The following is a 19365-nucleotide window of genomic DNA, read 5'->3' as shown; positions in this document are numbered from 1 at the left end:
CCCTAGAACATAACTTGATAGAACATAACCATCTCGGGGATCCCTGGGTGGCGCATCGGTTTGGCGCCTGCCTTTGGCCCAGGGCGCGATCCTGGAGACCCGGGATCGAATCCCACATCGGGCTCCCGGTGCATGGAGCCTGCTTCTCCCTCTGCCTGTGTCTCTGCCTCTCTCTCTCTCTCTCTGTGTGACTATCATAAATAAATAAATTAAAAAAAAAAAAAAAGAACATAACCATCTCAATGAGAATCAACTGTATTTATTTGCTGTTAAACCTTTACTTTTGATAGCTGTGGTCCCTAATAATACAAACTATATCTCCATCAAAAAAGAAAATATATACAAAAACATACCTAAAAAAAAAAGATTTATTTATTTGAGAGAGAGAGAGAGAGAAAAAAAAAAAAAAACCAGTGTGTATGAGCAGCGGAAGGGGCAGAAGGAGAGACGGGGAAAACAGACACCACGCTGAACACAGAGCCCAATACGGGGCTCAATCCCAGGACCCTGAGAGATCATGACCTGAGCCAAAGCCAAGAGCTGGATGTTCAACCAACTGAGCCACCGAGGAGCCCCAACATACTTGTTAAAGGCTGAACCAAGGGTTAGGGGCCTGGAAAATGGATAGAAATTGACATTTACTGAACTCCTCTCCTGTACAAATTACCTCATTTAGTCTCTATAATAATCCTATGAGGTAGGCTTTGTTATTCTCATTCTACAGATGAGAAGATTGAAGCTCTCACAGGTTAAAATTTATTAAAGGTCAAACACTATTAAGCGGTGAACCTGAAATTCAGACTGGTGTCTAACCTACTGAACCCATACCTCTAATCTGTATGATGGACACAGCTGCCTCACTGGGCCATATGGCTCTGGGACTATGGCTCTCTGGCCTTCCCAAGAGAGACCTAAACCTAATACTGACCCATTAACTCCTGGGTTTTGGAAGACTGAAGTTTCCCCCTACCTTCTTTAAGCTGTGGACAAATATGTTACAGATTTATAACCAGAGAATGTGTCAATGTTATTCTTTAAATTATTTAAAAATCTTACTGAAGACCACACTGGAAAGCACTAGCCTAGTTTAAGAAAATTAGATACATAAGTTATACCCAAAACAAACAAATGTTGCCCATAATTAAGTTTTTAAAATTTGTCAGATTAATCTGATTAAAATGTTTACCTACTTTATCTGATCATATTTTCTCACAAGTCTATTGGAAAAAATGAAAAATATATGTAGTCCAGAAGTGGAATGATAAATTACTATTAATAAAAAATCAATAGTGCCTAGCACAGCATCTTTCATGGACTAGGCCTCCAACAGAAGGTTACCAACCATACGGATCTATACACTCTATTTTAGGCATATTTAGGTGTATCTTCTTTTGTTATTCTGGGTAGACCATTATATCAAACACACATGTATACATGCTCACACACACAACTTCTCAAAATCACATGCACTTTGTTTTTAAAATGTTTCACTAGAGAAAACATCTAAGAATAAGAATGGGATACTTTACTGTTTAAGTGTTTAGCATTTCATTTATGAAATGTTTTCCGAGAGACATGAAATTCTGTTACCAAGTACTTCAGGAGGAACAGAATTAAAAAATGCAAATAATGTGAGCACACAGATACACATTCAGCAGAATAAACTAAATATGCCCAACCAGAAAGTCAATGTCTAAAATTTGTTCATATTCCAACTTTGTGTTTCAAGAAAGGCAGGGCAAATAAAAAAAGGAGTAACAGAATTTGTCCAGAAATAAAATTTCAGGGGATCCCTGGGTGGCTCAGCAGTTTAGCGCCTACCTTGGGCCCATGGCATGATCCTGGAGACTGAGGATCGAGTCCCACATCGGGCTCCCTGCAGGGAGCCTGCTTCTCCCTCTGCCTGTGTCTCTGCCTCTCTCTCTCTTTCTGTGTCTCTCATGAATAAATAAATAAAATATTAAAAAAAAAAGAAAGAAAATTTCAGACTCCATGTAGCTTATGAATGGTACAGTTTAAATGTAAGTGTATTATCTTGGAAGGCAGAAAATTATTAATACCTATGGTAACTTCTTGTCAACTAAAATAACTCATTTTCCAATAATTCTGAATAGGGTTTATCCTAATAGTTTACTAAAATTATCAATTTTACAGATAACTTAAATATTAGCAATGTATTTTTGTAAAGCAAATTTTCATTTTCAAACCTTTTTAACCCTCAAAATAGAGATGGTATACATACAAACAAGGAAATACAGATTTGTAATTTTTAGAAGTCATTAAAATTAATTCCTATCTTCTCTATAATAAATTAGGTGGCATATCAGGACCTGAGTCCAAACTGTCCAAATCCCAAGTATTGTGGTTGATCACTAAGTCTTTTGCTTTTCCATCTACTATAGGTTCTTTGGTAGTTTTAACCTCCCTTAGTATCTCAAGATAAAGGTAAAAAATGTAGGACAAAAATTTACACATTCAGCTTCACTAATATGTTCTTGACAAAGCTTTAGTAGGAAAGATATAATCAATAATGAAGTTTGAGACCTACAAATGATAGCACTCACTGTCATAGTTTAATAGAAAGCTAAGAATATAAAATTTATTTTTTTGAAGATTTTATTTATTCACGAGACACACAGAGAGAGGCAGAGACATAGGCAGAGGGAGAAGCAGGCTCCCCGCAGGGAGCTCGATGCAGGACTGGATCCCAGGAACCCAGGATCGCACCCTGAGCCAAAGGCAGACGCTCAACCACTGAGCCACCCAGGCCTTCTAAAATATTTGCTTTGGTCTCAAATGTTAAGTATACCAAAATACTGACAACAACTGGCAATCCCCAACCTGCAAAGACTGGTGTTCCCAAAATTAATTTTTTATATACTAATTGATTGGCAGTCAGAGGCTGTTTTCCAATAATACTTAAAGAACTGTTATGTTCCCGGGTCAATCTAAAAAAGTCTCTGTGGCTCAACTCACATTTGCAACATAAAATACTGTCTCCCACCTTTCCTCAGGTGTTTATCTCCAAAAAGGACTAGAGAGTAACAATTCAGATAGAATTATTTAATGTCCTTCTCACTCATAAGTGGTCTACAATATAAAAACTTCCTGTGATAAAAAAAAAAAATATGGCATTAACAAATCTCCATCATTCACATCAGTCCCATTTCATGGCATAAGATCCAAGTTTATGTGAATGTTCAAAGATTAGAAACTTTTTAGATCCTATAAGATAAATTGAAAAGACAGAATATCATTTAATTCTCCCTGCCCTCCCCCCACCCCCCATCACTTTCTACTGTCATTCAGAATTAAAGTGACCAGATTGTGAGGCACTTGGGTGGCTCAGTCAGTTGAGTGGTTGACTCAATTTCAGCTCAGATCATGATCTCAGGGTCCTAGGACTGAGCCCTGTGTCAGGTTCCTCACCCAGCAGGGAGTCTGCTTAAAAAGTCTCTCTTCCTCTCCCTCTGCCCCTCCTCATGCATGCTCACTTGCCCTTTCTCAAATAAATAAATCTTAAAAAGAAAATTACCAGATTGCTTCACTCACATTTTGCTGAAACTTTATCCTTCATATCACTTTTTAAGAAGCTGGCAACTAGAAGACTGTAAAGGATTTTCATAAACAAAAAACACAGAAAGAGGGATGGAGGAAGAAAAAAATCAGAAAACTTCCAAATTCCTGTCTTCAGGAATGAGATCTAAGCAATGATCCAATTAAGAAAGCAAGCAAAGGAAAAACATTTAAAATAGTCACCCAGTAGTAACTTTGACACCAAGCATGACAGTCTCCAAATCAAAGTAATTAAAACATTTTCTAAGTCTGGAATGACTAAAGCTGTTAATAAAAACATAAAAATATTATGACATTTATCTGAAATTACATAAAAATAGCTCTGTTACAAGCATTCCAAAGCTACAATTACATACGATACAACCTATAAATCCAGAGGTTGTTCGGTGTATGGGAGAGGCGGCACATGGGTTCACTGTCACCAGAAGTCTGTGATTCAGATGGTAAACACATGGTTCCAGGATGAGGAAATGAAGAGTAATATTAGAAGGCAGACACAGGAAAAAGAGATCTCAGCACAGCTGCCCTTCTCTTCTACCAATCCAGACACCTAGGTCGTGTTCAGGTTTTGCCAGTGACAAGCTGTGCAATCTTCAAATGACTTTGGGCCCTCAACTTCCACATGCATAAAATGAGCAGGTTAGGCTGGTCAGAATCTGTGGTTTCTTCCAGCTCTAAACCTTTTAATTATAAAGGCAGTTCCTTTACAAGCATTTGGACAATTGATAAACAGTCTATCAAGTTTTTGTGCCCATTGGTAAAATACAAGATCTTAATTCAAACCACTCAACTATGACTAAAAGATTACATCCAAGGTACTGCATATGAGAATGGCAAAGCTGCAACGAAACAAAGGGGGAAAAGATATTCAGTATGTGCTAAACTGAAACAATCCAGGTCATAACCAAAACCAAACAGCATTATGGAACAGTATCTAGGTAATTCCAACTAGTGAAATATGGGTTGTATTTAATGCATAGAAAATACAGTTGTTTGAAAATCTCACTAGTATATTAACATAGTCTGGTTTGGGATATAGTAAAAGCAGTTAGTATTAAATGGTCATAAGACTATTTTTTTATTTGCTAAGAACCTGGTATCAATTACCTAACTTTTGCAAAGACAAATATTTATATTTTAGACAAGGCGCTTTATACTTTTATTTTTGCATGAAAAATATAAGTATATTATGAAATATAGCTTTTGAAGCAGTTTAAGAGGAAGCCAATAAAACATGTAAATATGTAAAAGTATTTAACTCAGGGGCACCTGGGTGGTTCAATAGGTTAAAGCATCTGCCTTCAGCTCAGGTCATGATCCCATGGAACCCGGTCAGCAGGGAGTCTGCTTCCTCTCCCTCTGTACCTTCCACCCCATCATGCTCTAACACTCTCTCTCAAATGAATAAAATCTTAAAAAAAAAAAAAAAAAAAATTCAGCTGAAATGATCTAGCATTAACCCAGAAGAATAGCTTATACAGTCCTCAGGAATATTTATTAACTCTACTGTATAACAAAATCACTTGGTACAGCATCATTAACATCACCACCACCACCATCAATAAATATTAAGCTTTTATACTATGCACAAAGTATTCATATTAAAGTTACATGAAAAATAGTCTCTACAGATGAGGAAATTACATTTAAATGAGAGAAACATATTTATAAACAAACATTATTTTACAAATCTGTATTATTAAGTATCAACAAGAAGTACAGACAATAAACGTTACAGTAATTCAGAGTAAGGCAAGCCTAACAAGGCCTAGGTTGTTCAGGGCAGTTTATTATTTGTTTCTTTGGGGAGGGGGGGCAGGACATAAACTGAGTACTAAAAGAAGACTTCTAAGAAGGACTTGATGCTGAGCATGGAGAACACACAGAAACTCCTGCTCTTTGTAACCTATAGCCTACCTTATATTAGTAATGTCAGTTAGTGATGGCTAGACTGAACTGTATCAAAAGTACAATCACCTAAGGAGGCACTGGATGAGCCGCTAATGTAACAAGATATTAAAAAGGAAGTTTCTACTGAGAACAAAAGACAACTGACATTTTAAAACAAGTGCCAGAATATTCTCAAAATTAAAAAAAAAAAAAAAAAGGCAGTCTAAAGAGAGAAGTCTTGAAATGTGCTACCTCCTACACCCAGTATTAGTGAGAAAAGTCTAAAGAGGTTACAGAGCAGAGTTTTGGAGAATGTTTCCTTGGGGACAGTTATAGGAACAAGTATCTTGCCTTCAAGAGAAAGGACAGATGCTTGCCACTCACCTAAGGCCTGGAGGAAAAGGCTTTGATGGGACTACTTGAAGATCTTGATATGTGTCTCAAGCACTTAGAAGAGCACACTGAAGTGGCACCTGATTCATCCTTGAAAAATCTAAAGGATGAAAAGCTGGATGAAAAGGCATGTGAGAGAAAATGAGAGATGCTGAATTTGGACCAGTACCAGAGTCTGCCTGAACACAGAATGAATGCTCTCTCTGGACCAACATGGGCTCTGTGGGAAAGACACAGAGTAAGCCAGGGTGGGATCATCTGAGCCTATCCAAGAGGGTTACCTGACATGGAATAGGTCTCAGCAAAATAAACATGAGGGCCCTGGCAGATCAAAGAGGCTGAGGAAGAAGAAAGAACCAGCCAGAATACAGATGCAATCTCACTGTCAAGCAACCTGAGGAATCCTGAGCAATGAAGGTGGGAGGTGGAAGATGTAGGAGTGAAAGAATGAGCTTTAAATGTGGGTCAAATCCACAATAGCACTGAAGCTAAATCACCATGCACTATTCAAATAAAGTTTGCTGCCAGTCTTTTCCCTCTTCCCTTCTTCCTTGTCCAATCGGGGGGGGGGGGGGGGGGGTATTAAACTGTGATTGCCAAAACAAAGCAAGAAGAGTAGAAAAGCCTAGCCAGAAGAAAAAAGTCAATGATGCCCCCCCTTCCTCAATTATCTGCTTCCCCCTTACAATAAATAGGCAGAGCTGGGAATGGACATAGGGGGCTAGCTTCATCCTTAATGTAGGTTTGGCTTGGGGGTTTTATTCCTTGGCACTGAATATTTTACTTTTATTTTTAAATTTTTAAGTAATCTCTACACTCAATGTGGGGCTCAAACTTACAACCTCAAGATCAAGAATACCATGCTCTTCTACAGAGCCAGCCAGGCATCCCAGCACTGGACATTCTAATAATCAAATTGAGACTTCTCCTATTTAATTACTGAAGGACAATTCGTATGATCTAAAAGCAACCAGAAAAGTCAATTTTATCTATGGGTAGAGGATGAGCCAGCCTCACAGAGTAAACTGAAAGGGACAGTGAGTAGCACACAAAAAAAAGCTGTTTTATAATTACTTTCCACAAGTCTTGCTATTCACTCTAACGCACTAAAGAAGCCACACAGTGGAGTACTTCTCTAAGTACACAAATACGATCCCACTAAACATAACTCAACCCATCCAACTTCGTTGCCTATCCTGAGATGGTTCAGCCATTAACAATCCCAGAAACTTGCCATGACATGACTCAAGAATCTAACAGTAATTCTTAAAATTTAGTAAGAGTAGCCTAAATAGGGCAGCCCCATTGGCCCAGTGGTTTAGCGGCGCCTTCGGCCTGGGGTGTGATCCTGGAGACCCGGGATTGAGTCCCAGGTCAGGCTCCCTGCATGGAGCCTGCTTCTCCCTCTGCCTGTGTCTCTGCCTCTCTCTGTCTCTCATGAATAAATAAATAAAATCTTAAAAAAAAAAAAAAGAGTAGCCTAAATACAACAGATTCACTTTAAAATGTGTCTTGCTCTCTGCTAGATCTCTAACACTTAGCAAAATGTCCCTTACATAAAAGGTGCTTTAAAAACCACTATTGGTCTCCTTTCTAGGAAACGGCTGCTATGTTAAGTTCTAAGGAAACAGAACCTGAACAAATATGTCTGCAGCTGAGATGGCTTTTTAGTTAAAAATATACTGAGTCTTACAAGGTACAAAATTGTAATACAGATTACTTTCATCCTTATCCTTTCATAGCTATCCAAATATCTGAAAAATGCATGTATTTTCAATACGGTACTACAACAATGTGGAATACATGGGAAAACTTTAAACTCTGCTACTCAAATAGAACAATTACTGTAAATATTTTTAAAGAGTTTCCTAGAAAACTCTCAAAAGAACTACAATATAACAATGCTATTAAATGCAGACTAGTTTAAAAAGAGAGGAGCATTTTAAAAATATATCATCCAGTATTTTACTAATACTTTGTTGCCACAGATTCTCTTTCAGTGACAGCCTGACTTAAGAGCCTTAGAAAGTTATAGTATAATCACTTCTCTTTTAAAGATTAGGAAACTGAGGCTCAGAATTTAGTGACCTGCCCTAGGTCATATTACTAGTAAGCAGCAGAACAGGAGTTTTAACTCAAGACAGATTCCCAAGCCATGTTAACTATAATGTTGAAGAGCTGAGTACTAATGACTCATTTCCAAAAGATATAAAATCCTATTTTAATGTTTATGTCTAATTTTGAAATATAAGCTAAGCTTCCAATCTACCTCTACTGATGTGAATCTATTACCAAGCTCTTCACGAGTGAAAATTCTATGCAGTAGATACCATTAAGTTTGCAAGAGTTGACATATTATTACTCGTGAGATCATTCTTATAGTATAGTATTTACAAGAAGTGTACATGACTGTAAAATTTGACAGTCTCCAAAATAACACATAAGGGAAGCATGCCTTATTGTGTGCTTCAGAAACTAAAGGATGTTGGCTGCAACAGAGTCCTATTATCTGATGATCTCATTCTCATATCTTAGTAATAAATGCAAGAGACACGGGTAGGAGCAACCCTAGATATTCCAGTAGAAGTCAGTGCTTCTCAACATGGAATGAGCCCTCATACCTCCCGGGGAACAAATGGCAATGTCTAGAGACATGTGTACTGTCAAGATGGTGTGTGCAGGTGTGGGGTGCTACTGGAATCTACAAGGTAGCACCAGGAATCCAGGAAGGCTGTTAAACTCCTATAATGCACAGGGTAGCCCTGCCTGCTCCAAACAAGGAATTAGACAATTCAAAATGTCAATAGTGCCAAGGCTGAGAAACTCTAGTACAAGGGATTAAATGCCTGAGGTATTTAGCAGAGGAGTGGCATGAGTTTTCAGAGACTGTAACTATGAACACTAAGAGAGTCCAAGTAACACTTAGTAAAGATTAGGTATAGCACTCAAGCCTTGATGAGCACTGGTATGGCGGCAGCTTCCTGTCTCACTAGATTTAAGGTGGGTAAACAGAGAATGATAGCTTCTAACAGTACTCTCAAATTTAACAGTTGTGCTGAATTTTTTTTTCCGGTAAAAAAGAACAGAATATTGAAAAAGCATCAGTAAAAAGAAAACTAGTTTACTGGAGAGATGAGAAACCTCGTTACACTGCACACAGTTCCACTACCAACTTATTGAGTGTTTCTGTTACTTACAGTAGGAATCTAGAGGGTTACAATTTACAATCAGAACAATGAGTGTTATGTACACACCATGAGAAAGTCAGAATACATAAACATCCACGTATGCCATTCTGAACATCATTATTCTGAAGACTAAACATGATTTCAGGAAACCTGGTTTTGAGATCCCAAATGTATAGATGCCCTGATGGTATACTATTGTTTCTTCTTGGGCCTTCCTTTCTCTGAATATCGAGACCATCCGTCACAAGAGGAAACAGTAAAAACCGGGCACATAGCGAGCTCTGAGACAGCGTGGACCTAAAACAAAAATCAGAAAACAAAATTCCCCCCAGTGTTGCCTTGTTCGGGATGGCTGAGTTTTACCACTAGGTACTTGCTCCTAAACCTTTGCTCTTCTGGTGAAGCCCTCATTCCTCAGTTCAGGTTACTTTTCATTCTACCCTTGATCACATTTCTTCACAAAAATCTTATTTTTACCAACTCTTTCCAGCCCCATTTCACTTCTTTTTCTTTCTTTCTTTCTTTCTTTCTTTCTTTCTTTCTTTCTTTCTTTCTTTCTTTCTTTCTTTCCAACTCTGTTTTACTTTACCCTCTCAACAGCCTCAACTAGTACTGGAATTACAGAATGGGAATTTGGGAGTTGAAAAGAGACTTCGGGGCAGCCTGAGTGGCTCAGCGGTTTAGCGTCTGCCTTCAGCCCAGGGTGTGATCCTGGAGACCTGGGATTGAGTCCCAGGTCAGGCTCCCTGCATGGAGCCTGCTTCTCCCTCTGCTTGTGTCTCTCATGAATAAATAAAATCTTTAAAAAAAAAAAAAAAGAAAGAAAAGAAAAAAAAAAGAAAAGAAAAAAAAAGAAAAGAAAAAAAGAAAGAAAAGAAAAGAAAAGAAAAGAAAAGAAAAGAAAAGAAAAGAAAAGAAAAGAAAAGAAAAGAAAAGGAGACTTCGGGGTTTACCTATTTAGTAAATGCCCAGGATGCTCACCTCTCATCATACCTAGGCCACTAACAAGTGGTTAGGCGACTCAGCTTAATTAAGCACATTAAGATCGCCTCTACTAACTTTCAGACACCAGGGATCACCTGTTCGCAGTTAATGGGGACTGAACGATTGCTCCTGAGATCTAAGCAGAGCAAAAGAATCAATCAGTCGGTCTGAATCGCTCTTGCTTCGCAAGATACCAACTCTTCACCACCGCCAGCCAGTAAGTAGAAAGAGGCTCACCATTCTAAACTACCCTTGACCAAATCTGCTGGCTTATATGAGCTTTGAAAATTATCTTTTGACAGGTCCAAACATTTAACGGAGTGCAGACACATGATTCATCTAAGAAGCCTTGCTTGACGTTCTGTCAGAATAAGGAATGACTCATTAGAAATCCCCCCAAATGGCACGCAAGGTGGGTCTGACCCTCCTACGCGGCTCAGGTTTATTCTCCCCCTAAGCGCGTGACCGGGGGGTGGGTGGGGGGAGAAGGCAGATTTAACTGGGCAGGTCCCGGGTCACGTTGGGTCGAACACGGTTCTGTACTTCATCCGGCGGACTGAAGGCTCGTGGAGTCCGGGCAGGTGCAGGAGCCCGAAACTACAGTGACTTGTCGCCGTGCGATAAGGGGCGTGGAGAGATCCTCATCTGCAGGTCCCGCGAGCCCAGCCGAGCCGCCGGGGCGTCCGGATGGCCAGGGACGTCTCCGGGGCTCCCGCCCAGTCTGCCGGGGTCTTGGGGGCCTCGCGGCCGTGCCACCCCGCAGCCGCCTCCTTACCTTGGTGAGCTGCGCGATTTTCTTGCTCATTTTCAGGTGCAGGTCCTGGCTGTAGTCCAAGCAGTGTCCCGCCTGCGCCGCGGCGGCCGGCGAGGGCGCGAATTTGGCCGCCGCGCCGCCGTAATGCTGCGGCTGCCAGCTCGGGCCCGGGGTCGCCATCTTCCCGGCAGACCCCGGCCGGGGCGCCGCTCCTCGCGCTCCGGGGGCACGGCGGGGCGGCGGCGGCCCGGGGGCAAGGCCCGGGGCGGCCGCTGCGGGACCCGACCCCCGGCGCCTGTCGGCCGCGGCCGCCCTCCGGCCCGCGAAGCCCCCCCGGGTCACCCCGGTCCGGGGACGGGGCAGCCCCGCCGGGCCGGGGCCGAGGCCGCGGACCACAGGGGCGCGGGGTGGGGGGGCGCGGTGCACGGCCCGGCCGCTCTCGCCCGCTCTTCAGCTGACGCCTGGCGGGGGCGTCGAGGGCCGCGCGGCCCCGCAGGTCCCGCTCCCACCTGGCACCACCGAGCCGGCGAGACGGGCGCCGCCGGGGTTGCGGAGGGAGGAGGAGGGAGGCGGGGACGTGGAGGAGGACGCGGGAGCCGCGGCGCCGCCGTTACCAGGGCGCGCGGGGGCGGGGCGCGCGGGGCGGCGACGTCATCCCTGCGCGGCCAAGCCCCGCCCCCCGCGGCCAAGCCCCGCCCCCCGCAGCCCCTCGGCGGGCGCTGAGCTCCGGGAGGCCCCGCCCACAGCTGGGCGGGGGGCGGGGGGGGGTCCTCGGGGGCCCCGCGGGCCCCAGCTCGGGCGGGGAGCCCCAAGTCCGCGAGCGAGGACGGGCTGCGGTCCCTCGGGTTTGCAGAGCGCGGGCCGGTTTGCTGAGGCTTTCCACGGGCAGCCTCGCGCGCGGGCGGGGGCCGAGAAGCTCCTGCCCCAGGCGGGCGGCGAGCTCCGCTCCGACCCCCTCCCTCCCAGGGCCGGCCTCAGCGCTTCGGACTCGGGCAGTGCAGTAGCCCGGGACGCAGTAATCCCTGCCTTGCACCTTTCGGACTCCTACAAATAGGATGGTTATTTGCAGTGTGCTTAGGCCGACCCCTGCCCTCTGCACATCGCGAGTGTCGGTGTAGGGAGACAGCACACGCCTCATCAGTTAGTATAGCGCTGCACCCCGACGTTTCCCCCCAGCCTTAGCGGAGACGGAGGCAATTATATACGAAATTGACTTGGCTGGAAGTAAAAGGGAGAAACAGAAGATGGAACACGATGCCAGCTCCTTAAGGATTTGGGGCCGGGCCAAAGTGTGTCATTACTTGTGCATTTGCACCTCTCTAAATGTGTTATTTCCTAATGAGCTTCTCCTCACATCTCTACCACCCCCACCCCACCCCCCGTAAGTCAAATGATTTGTTTTATTTTAAGTGTATCCTGTGTTGAAGCAAATAAGTCGGGTTTTGGAGGGTTTTTTTTAGATTTTTATTTATTTATTCATGAGACACAGAGGCAGAGGGAGAAGCAGGCTCCATGCAGGGAGCCCCACGTGGGACTCGATCTCGGGTCTCCAGAATCAGGCCCTGGGCCCAAGGCAGGCGCTAAACCGTGGCGCCACCCGGGCTGCCCAAATAAATCGTTTTAGGACAATCTTAGCACAAACTTTAAAAATGTAGAATTGTACCTATTTTAAGACTCTTTCTCTCCAGGCAGTTTTGCAGAACTGAATTCCTCCATGTTATCACATGTGATTTCTCTTTAGCCTGCAACTAACTAAATCATGGTATAAATCTGAGATTATTAACAAATCCAGCTGGGACCCAAATTATCATTGTCTGCTACAAAATCTAAACCAATAAGGTGAAGATTGAATAGCATCATGAAGTACTTCCAGAATTCTTGGAATTCCAGAAAGGAAGAATGAAATTGGCCACATCTTATCCCAGATGCTAGGTACTCAGCCCTTCTATAACCCCCGTCCTCCATAGGCCTTCTAGAAAATAAGTTGTCTAGTTCCAAGGTTCTGAATGGAGCAGATGGCCAGAAACAAATATGCAGATTTTGCTCTGTTCTTAAGCTCTAATAATTTAATGAAATTAAAGAGAATTAGGAGCTAGTGTTATTTCATCAAATTCTAGGCATAGAAGATTCACAATCATTTTAGAACTCTTATATCCTTTACATTCTAAGCAGAAATATATGCTCAAAAGATTCCTTGTTAAATTTTTATAGCTAAGTCTTGCTAGGGCAAAGAAGGTGTTTTTGGTTTTGTCTCTATGATATAGTGGAAAGAATATAATACTGGAAATAAGGAGACCATGTATAGCCTCAGCTGAGTCACTGAACCTGTTTGCCTCTTCTGAAACAAGACAGTATTTATTGGTCTCTTCCCTCTAACTTGACAATTAGAGCTTGAGGCCCTGGTTTACACTGAACCCTATCACATGAGGTCCTGCCATCAACTATACAGCATAGCCCAAGAAGAGCCTTTTCCTAAATACTATGCTCACAAGACACCCAGTGTCTTGTGAATTTAATATTTTTGTCCTACCATAGAGGGATAACACAGGTCATCTGGTACAAAATGCTATTCAGTTATAAGTAATAAACATAAAGAATACTATTATACACCCTAGAATCTCACCTTTTAAAAATCCGGTAAAGGAGGTGTGCAATAGGAGAGAAAACAGGAAAAGCTAGTTAGGCAAGAAATCTTTATTTAGTACCTGTTTCCCTCATGAGATTGTTTATCCAGAAATATCTATTGAATGCCCTTTGTATGCTAGATTCTGCTGCGTTAGGTGCTGAGATTGCAGTGTTGTCAATAATAAGCATGACTAAGAATCTGACTCTGTCCTCAAAAAGTTAGCCATCTAGTGGAAAAGACAGACCAAGAATAAGGTGCAACGCAACATGGTGTTAAAGGAACTCACAAGAGGGGCACTTAACCTTGCCTGAGGTGTCAAGGAAGACTTCACACATACAAAGGCAATAATTGCACAGATTTCTGAGGGAGGAGTTTTTCAGCCAAAAACAGGTAGTAGATACACGGATTACAAGCTCTGAGGATAGCAAGGGCAAAGCCCTGAAGATGAGAGAGAACATAATCCACTTAGAGACAGCAAGTGGTACCCTATTGCTGGAGCAAAGAGTTTGATGGGAAGTCAAAATATGAGATAGAGTAGGTATCAAGATTATTCATAGGGGGTGTGTGTGTGTGCACGCGCACGCTTATTGGCCTTGATAAGGGTTGAGTTTTTACCCTGAAGGCAATAATGAGCCACAGAAGGGCTTTGTGCAGGAGAATGAAATAATCAGATTTGCACTTTAGTAACGTAATTCTTGTGACTATGGTAAATGGATTTCAGAGGCAACTCTATGGGCAGGGAGACTAGTTATGGGGCTATTGCACTTATTGAGGTGAGAGAGGATGAAACATTGACCTAAACTATGGCAGTAAAAAAAAAAAAAACAAAAAAACAAATGGATATATCTGAAACATCCATAGGGTAGAACAGACAGGACTTTGAGGCTGAGGAAGAGAGAACGGTCAAGGGTGCCCCCTGAAACAGCCTAGAGGAGGGACAGGTGGGGAAAGTGATAAGTTCAGTGTAAAATATGTTACCTTTGAGGTACTTGTGGAAATCCAAATAAAGATGTTCAGCTGCAATGCGGTATAGAGTAGGAGAGGTAATATAGTAATCAAACCTGAATACAGCAGGGGAAGGTAAATATTGCTTACAAAAGGAGACTGGAAGCTATTGGTATATGAAAAAAGGCATCTGTCTAGGCAGGTTGTTATCTATGACATCCTAGAGCTTCTCTTTGAAGACAAGTCATAACCCGTGGGTGGAAGCATCAGGCCAAAGGGAACAATACGAGAGACATGGGCTCATAGTACTGCAGGGGTAAAGGCTGGTGCAGAGGAATAGTTACTTAAAGCACATAGAAGAATAAGCTGGAAGTAAAAAGAATTATTGGAACAGAAGTTCAAATTCAAATCCATTATTTTATACATATCTGAATATATATAAAAGGTTGAGTTGTACAGATTTTCAAAGCCAATTACTAGTAGAGCTAGAATTATGACCTAGATATTTTAAGCCCCAGTTCTTTCCGGTTTACTAAACAATAGTTGAAAGCTATTTATAGGGGAATCTCTGTTCTGATATTCTTTGACTAGAAATTTCTTATTCTAAAGCACCCATGCACTGATATTTCAATCACAATTTATATTTGGAATGATGTCTCCGAGGCTCTCAAATTCCCTACACACTTTCTAAATTGTTAGAAATGTTTTGGGGAGGGAAGAAGAAAGCAGTTGTGGTGGCTATAAAGGCTGAGTTAATGAAACTTCCATGGCTCCTTCCAGGAGGGGCCCTAACTAGTGATAATATGGTTAGAAGATTTAGTAAAAATTTATGAAAATAGCTTTTGTGTATTTTTCTCTCAAGTTTCCCAAATTATATATACTTCAGACTCCAGAAAACCTAGATTATCCCAAGCAGCAGTATATAAAGAATTAATACTGGGATTAAAATGTGAGCTTAAAACTTATTAGGCCAAAAGCACAGGCAATAAAAGAAAAAAATGGCGACATTGGGCTTTGCCAAAAGTAAAAACTTTTGTTCATCAAAGGGCATTATCGACAGAGTAGAAAATCATCCCACAGAATGGAAGAATATATTTGCAAATTACATATTACATAAGGGAATAATATTCAGAATTTATTTAAAAACTCTTTTAACTCAATAACAACAGCAAAATGATCAGATTAAAAACTAGGCACAGGCACCTGGCTGGCTCAGTCAATGAAGCATGCAACTCTTAATCTGGGGGTGTGAGTTCAAGCCCCATGTTGGGCATGGAGATTACTTTTTAAAAATGAGCAAAGGACTTAAATACACACTTATCCAAAAAACATGTACAAATGGCCAATAAACACATGAAAAGATGCTCACAACCACTAATAATTACAGAAATGCAAACCAAAACCGCAATGAAATACTACACACCCATTAGAATGGTGGTTATAAAAACTCAACAAAACAGAAAATAACGAGTTTTATGTGGAGAAATTGGGCCCCTTGTACATTCCTGGTGGGAATAAAAAATGGTACAGGTGCTGTGTTAAACACTATGGCAATTCCTCAAAAAATTACACATAGCATTACCATATGATCTAGCAATTCCTCTTCTGGGTATGAACCCAAAAGAATTAAAAGCAAAGATTCAAAGAGATATTAGTACACCAATGTTCGTCAGATAATTAGTACACATTATTAACATAGCCAAAATGTGGAAGCCCAAGGGTCCATCGGCAAACGAATGGATAAACAATATGTGGTATATATTATTCAGCCCCAAAAAGGAGGAAAATTCTGACATATGCTACAATATGAACAAACCTTGAAGACATCATGCTAAATGGAATAAACCAGTCACTGAAGGACAAATAATGTATTTTTCCACTTATAGGAGGCACCTAGAGTAGTCAAATTCAGAGACTTAGAAAATAGAAGGGTGGTTGCCAGGGGTTGAAGGGAGGTGGGAATGGGAAGTTATTATTTAATGGGCACAGAGTTTCAGTTTGGGAAAATAAAAAAGTTCTGGAAGTCGATGGTGGTTATAGTGGCACAGCAATGTAAATATACTTAATGCACTGAACTGTACTTTTAAAAATGGCTAAAATGGTATATTTTATGTTGTGTATATTTTACCACAATAAAAAAAAGGACACTGATTTCTTCAATGAGAGTTTCCCTCACTACCTTTGGGAAATTCATTCCAGAGAACAGATAATCAGAAAATACTGTTCCATCAACCAAGGATCCATTGAATGCTTTCTTTATAGAGTGAAATTCATTTCCCATCCCAGGCCAGGGTTAGCTATAGAGGGCATCTAGATATGAAGTTTGAAAGATGGAAGAGGTAAAAAATGCTCTTCTTTCTGTTTTCCCTTTCCTATACTTCCTGTTTGACCCAGAAGAGTCCTAGAATTCAAATAGTCAGTATAGAATGAGCAAATATAGAATGAAACAACTGAATGAAACAACTGAATATAGAATGAAACAACTGAATATCTGCAAAAAAGCCATATAAGGTTGGGCTGGCAGGTGCTCTCCAAGGAACCTTCTAACTCTCTTCTGCATTGCATCGTTAAGCCTCTTAGGAACATTCAGTACTTGAATGAAATTTAATCTAAGGTCGTGCAACCAGGCTTAATAGCATAAAGGACTCATAATCAATAGAGACTGTGGACAAGCAACTGAACTCTTGGAATCAATAAACACACCAGATCTCTGTAAAACTTCACACAAGGAACCTTTTTTTGGTATTAAGTATTTTCCAAGTGACAACCATTCCTTTGGTACCAGTCTCTAAGTATAATGGTGAGTATCAGGGGCACCTGGTGGCTCAGTGGTTGAGTGTCTGTCTTCAGCTCAGATCATGGTCCTGAGGGTCCTGGGACTGAGCCCCACTTTAGGCTCCCCACAGGGAGCCTGCTTCTCCCTCTGCCTGTCTCTACCTCTGGTATATGTCTCTTATGAATAAATAAAAAAATCTTAAAAAAAAAAACAAATGGTGAGTATCAGAATCCTTTTATTCCAGGACTAATTGTGCCACTAAGCCAAGTTTTTTTCTTCATCTGTGAAGTTAGGACATTGGACTGAATGATCTTAGGGTTTCCTGTATTTCCCATATACTACATGCTGAATCATTTCATATTTTTAAAAACACATTATTTTATTATACTTATTTGGATATATTATAGTTATTTGTGTGCCAACTCTCACATTCACCTCCTAACACACCCAAAACATGGTACACAATATAATCCCAAATAAGGTTGTAGATCTATCTAGGTAAGTGGTAGACATTACTGTAAAGGAGTTTGTCCTTCATTGATGTCTTGGCCTGTGTTCCTTTCACTTTCTCTCTTTGTCTCTTCCTTTCTCATGAGTTTAGAAAACTCATTCTGTCACATTAATTAATGGAAAGTGGTATAATACTGCTAAAATGTTTGATGCATAAAAAGTGTTCAATATATGTTTGCTTCCAAATTTTGGTTAATTTCACTTTCTCCACCAATACAATTATGAGCTTTTCCTTTATGAACAAAACCAACCCTTTTTTAATAAACATAATCAACCAGTAACTAACTGGCTTATTCATTGTTTGGGTTCCTCAGAAAGCAGACTGACTGAGGTAGTTTATTTGATAGGTAATCTTGGGAAGCAGAGAAACTGAGAGAGATAAGAAGGAAAAGCCAGGAATGCCTGGGTGGCTCAGCGGTTGAACACCTGGCTTTGGATCAGGGTGTGATCCTGGTCGCAGGATTGAGTCCCACATCAAGCTCCCTTTGAGGAGCCTGCTTCTCCCTTTGTCTATGTCCCTGCCTCTGTATCTCTCTCTCTCTCTGTTTCTCATGAATAAATAAGATCTTTCTTTTTTAAAAAATAAAAAAGAAGGAAAAGCCATTCAAGAGCATATTATTGAGCTAGCTACTGCATTGATCAATTGGAACTCAATTTTACTAAGAACTCTACAAGAAACCATATAGAATGCATCTCAGAATTTTCCTGCCCAGGGACAAAAGGCTGATGCATTTATCAACTGATTCCCTTCACTTATTAATTGAGGGCAGCTTTCAGGGGAATCAGTCCATCATATGTCTGGTTACTCCGTGTAGGCTCAGTGAGCTTCTGTGGCTTTGGAGAGACTGTTGTGTCAGGGAGGCAAAAAGATGCCACGGGCACTTGGAGGGGAACTGTCCAACAGCTCTGCAGCTGAAATCAAAGAAAGTGTCACAGGACACACAAAGAATCTGTTACCATCTATCATTTAAACTTTTCATTAAAAAAAAAAAATTTAAAAAAATAAAAAAATAAAAATAAATAAAAAATAAAAAATAATAAAAAAAATAAACTTTTCAGATCCATTTTTGCCCTATATGCAAATCCATTAAGTCATCAATTCTTTAAGGTCATGTCCAACTGCTAATTCTCTAAAGGACTTAAGGCAAGAGAGTTAGTGTAGCAAGCAGATGTCCCATGCTCCAACTGGTCCAAAGACTATACTTTGCATTCATTAGGTCCCTTCTCCACTACCCATTATAGATTTTCCTCACCCTTGGCAAGCACTTTAGCTGAATTGTTTGGTGGGGGGACCCAGTTTTTCATCCTTGAGGCTAAGTTCTTGGATGGCTTGCTCATGTAAGATTGAAGTTGCTTCAGTTTTTCATTCAGTACTATGACCAGACATGAAAGAACAGGGGAATCTCAGTGAAACTTTTGAGATCTAGAAATACTCCTTGTCTCCGTTATTTAGCGGCAATCCCAGGGGATGATGATAATCAGGTTAATTAGGGGCAGCCTGGGTGACTCAGCGGTTTAGCGCTGCCTTCAGCCCAGGGCATGATCCTGGAGACCTGGGATCGAGTCCTGCGTCGGGTTCCCGGCATGGAGCCTGCTTCTCCCTCCCTCTCTCTCTCTCTCTCTCTCTGTCTCTCTCTCTCATAAATAAATAAATAAAATCTTGAAAAAAGATAATCAGATTAATTAACCTGCCAGGATAAAAATGCCTTTCTTTATCTACTAG

General features: G+C 41.2%; 1 protein-coding gene and 1 long non-coding RNA gene across 17 annotated transcripts in view; one reads left to right on the top strand and one right to left on the bottom strand.

Moving 5' to 3' along the window:
* Positions 1 to 11190, bottom strand: part of FAM184A (family with sequence similarity 184 member A) — a 107041-nt gene extending 95851 nt beyond the window's left edge. For 12 of the 16 annotated variants that reach the window (XR_012002857.1, XR_012002861.1, XR_012002856.1 and 9 more), the window contains exon 1: positions 10807 to 11095. Coding sequence is in view for 10 of the 16 variants with exons in the window: in XM_026002410.2 (XP_025858195.1) it covers positions 10807 to 10965 (159 nt within the window). In the remaining 6 variants the exon portion in view is untranslated. Of the gene's footprint in view, positions 1 to 10806 lie in introns of all 16 variants that reach the window. The other 4 variants (XM_072765281.1, XM_072765284.1, XM_026002408.2 and 1 more) reach the window with 3 other exon arrangements.
* LOC112922757 (uncharacterized) overlaps positions 10723 to 19365 on the top strand; it is an 80210-nt gene continuing 71567 nt past the window's right edge. Inside the window, exon 1 of the long non-coding RNA XR_003235516.2 lies at positions 10723 to 10810. This is a non-coding gene — a long non-coding RNA (uncharacterized lncRNA). The remainder of the gene's footprint in view (positions 10811 to 19365) is intronic.

This window comes from Vulpes vulpes, chromosome 1 (assembly GCF_048418805.1).
Source record: "Vulpes vulpes isolate BD-2025 chromosome 1, VulVul3, whole genome shotgun sequence".
NCBI lineage: Eukaryota > Metazoa > Chordata > Mammalia > Carnivora > Canidae > Vulpes > Vulpes vulpes.
Note: the sequence above shows the minus strand (reverse complement) of the source record. Positions and strands in the feature narration are given on the sequence as shown.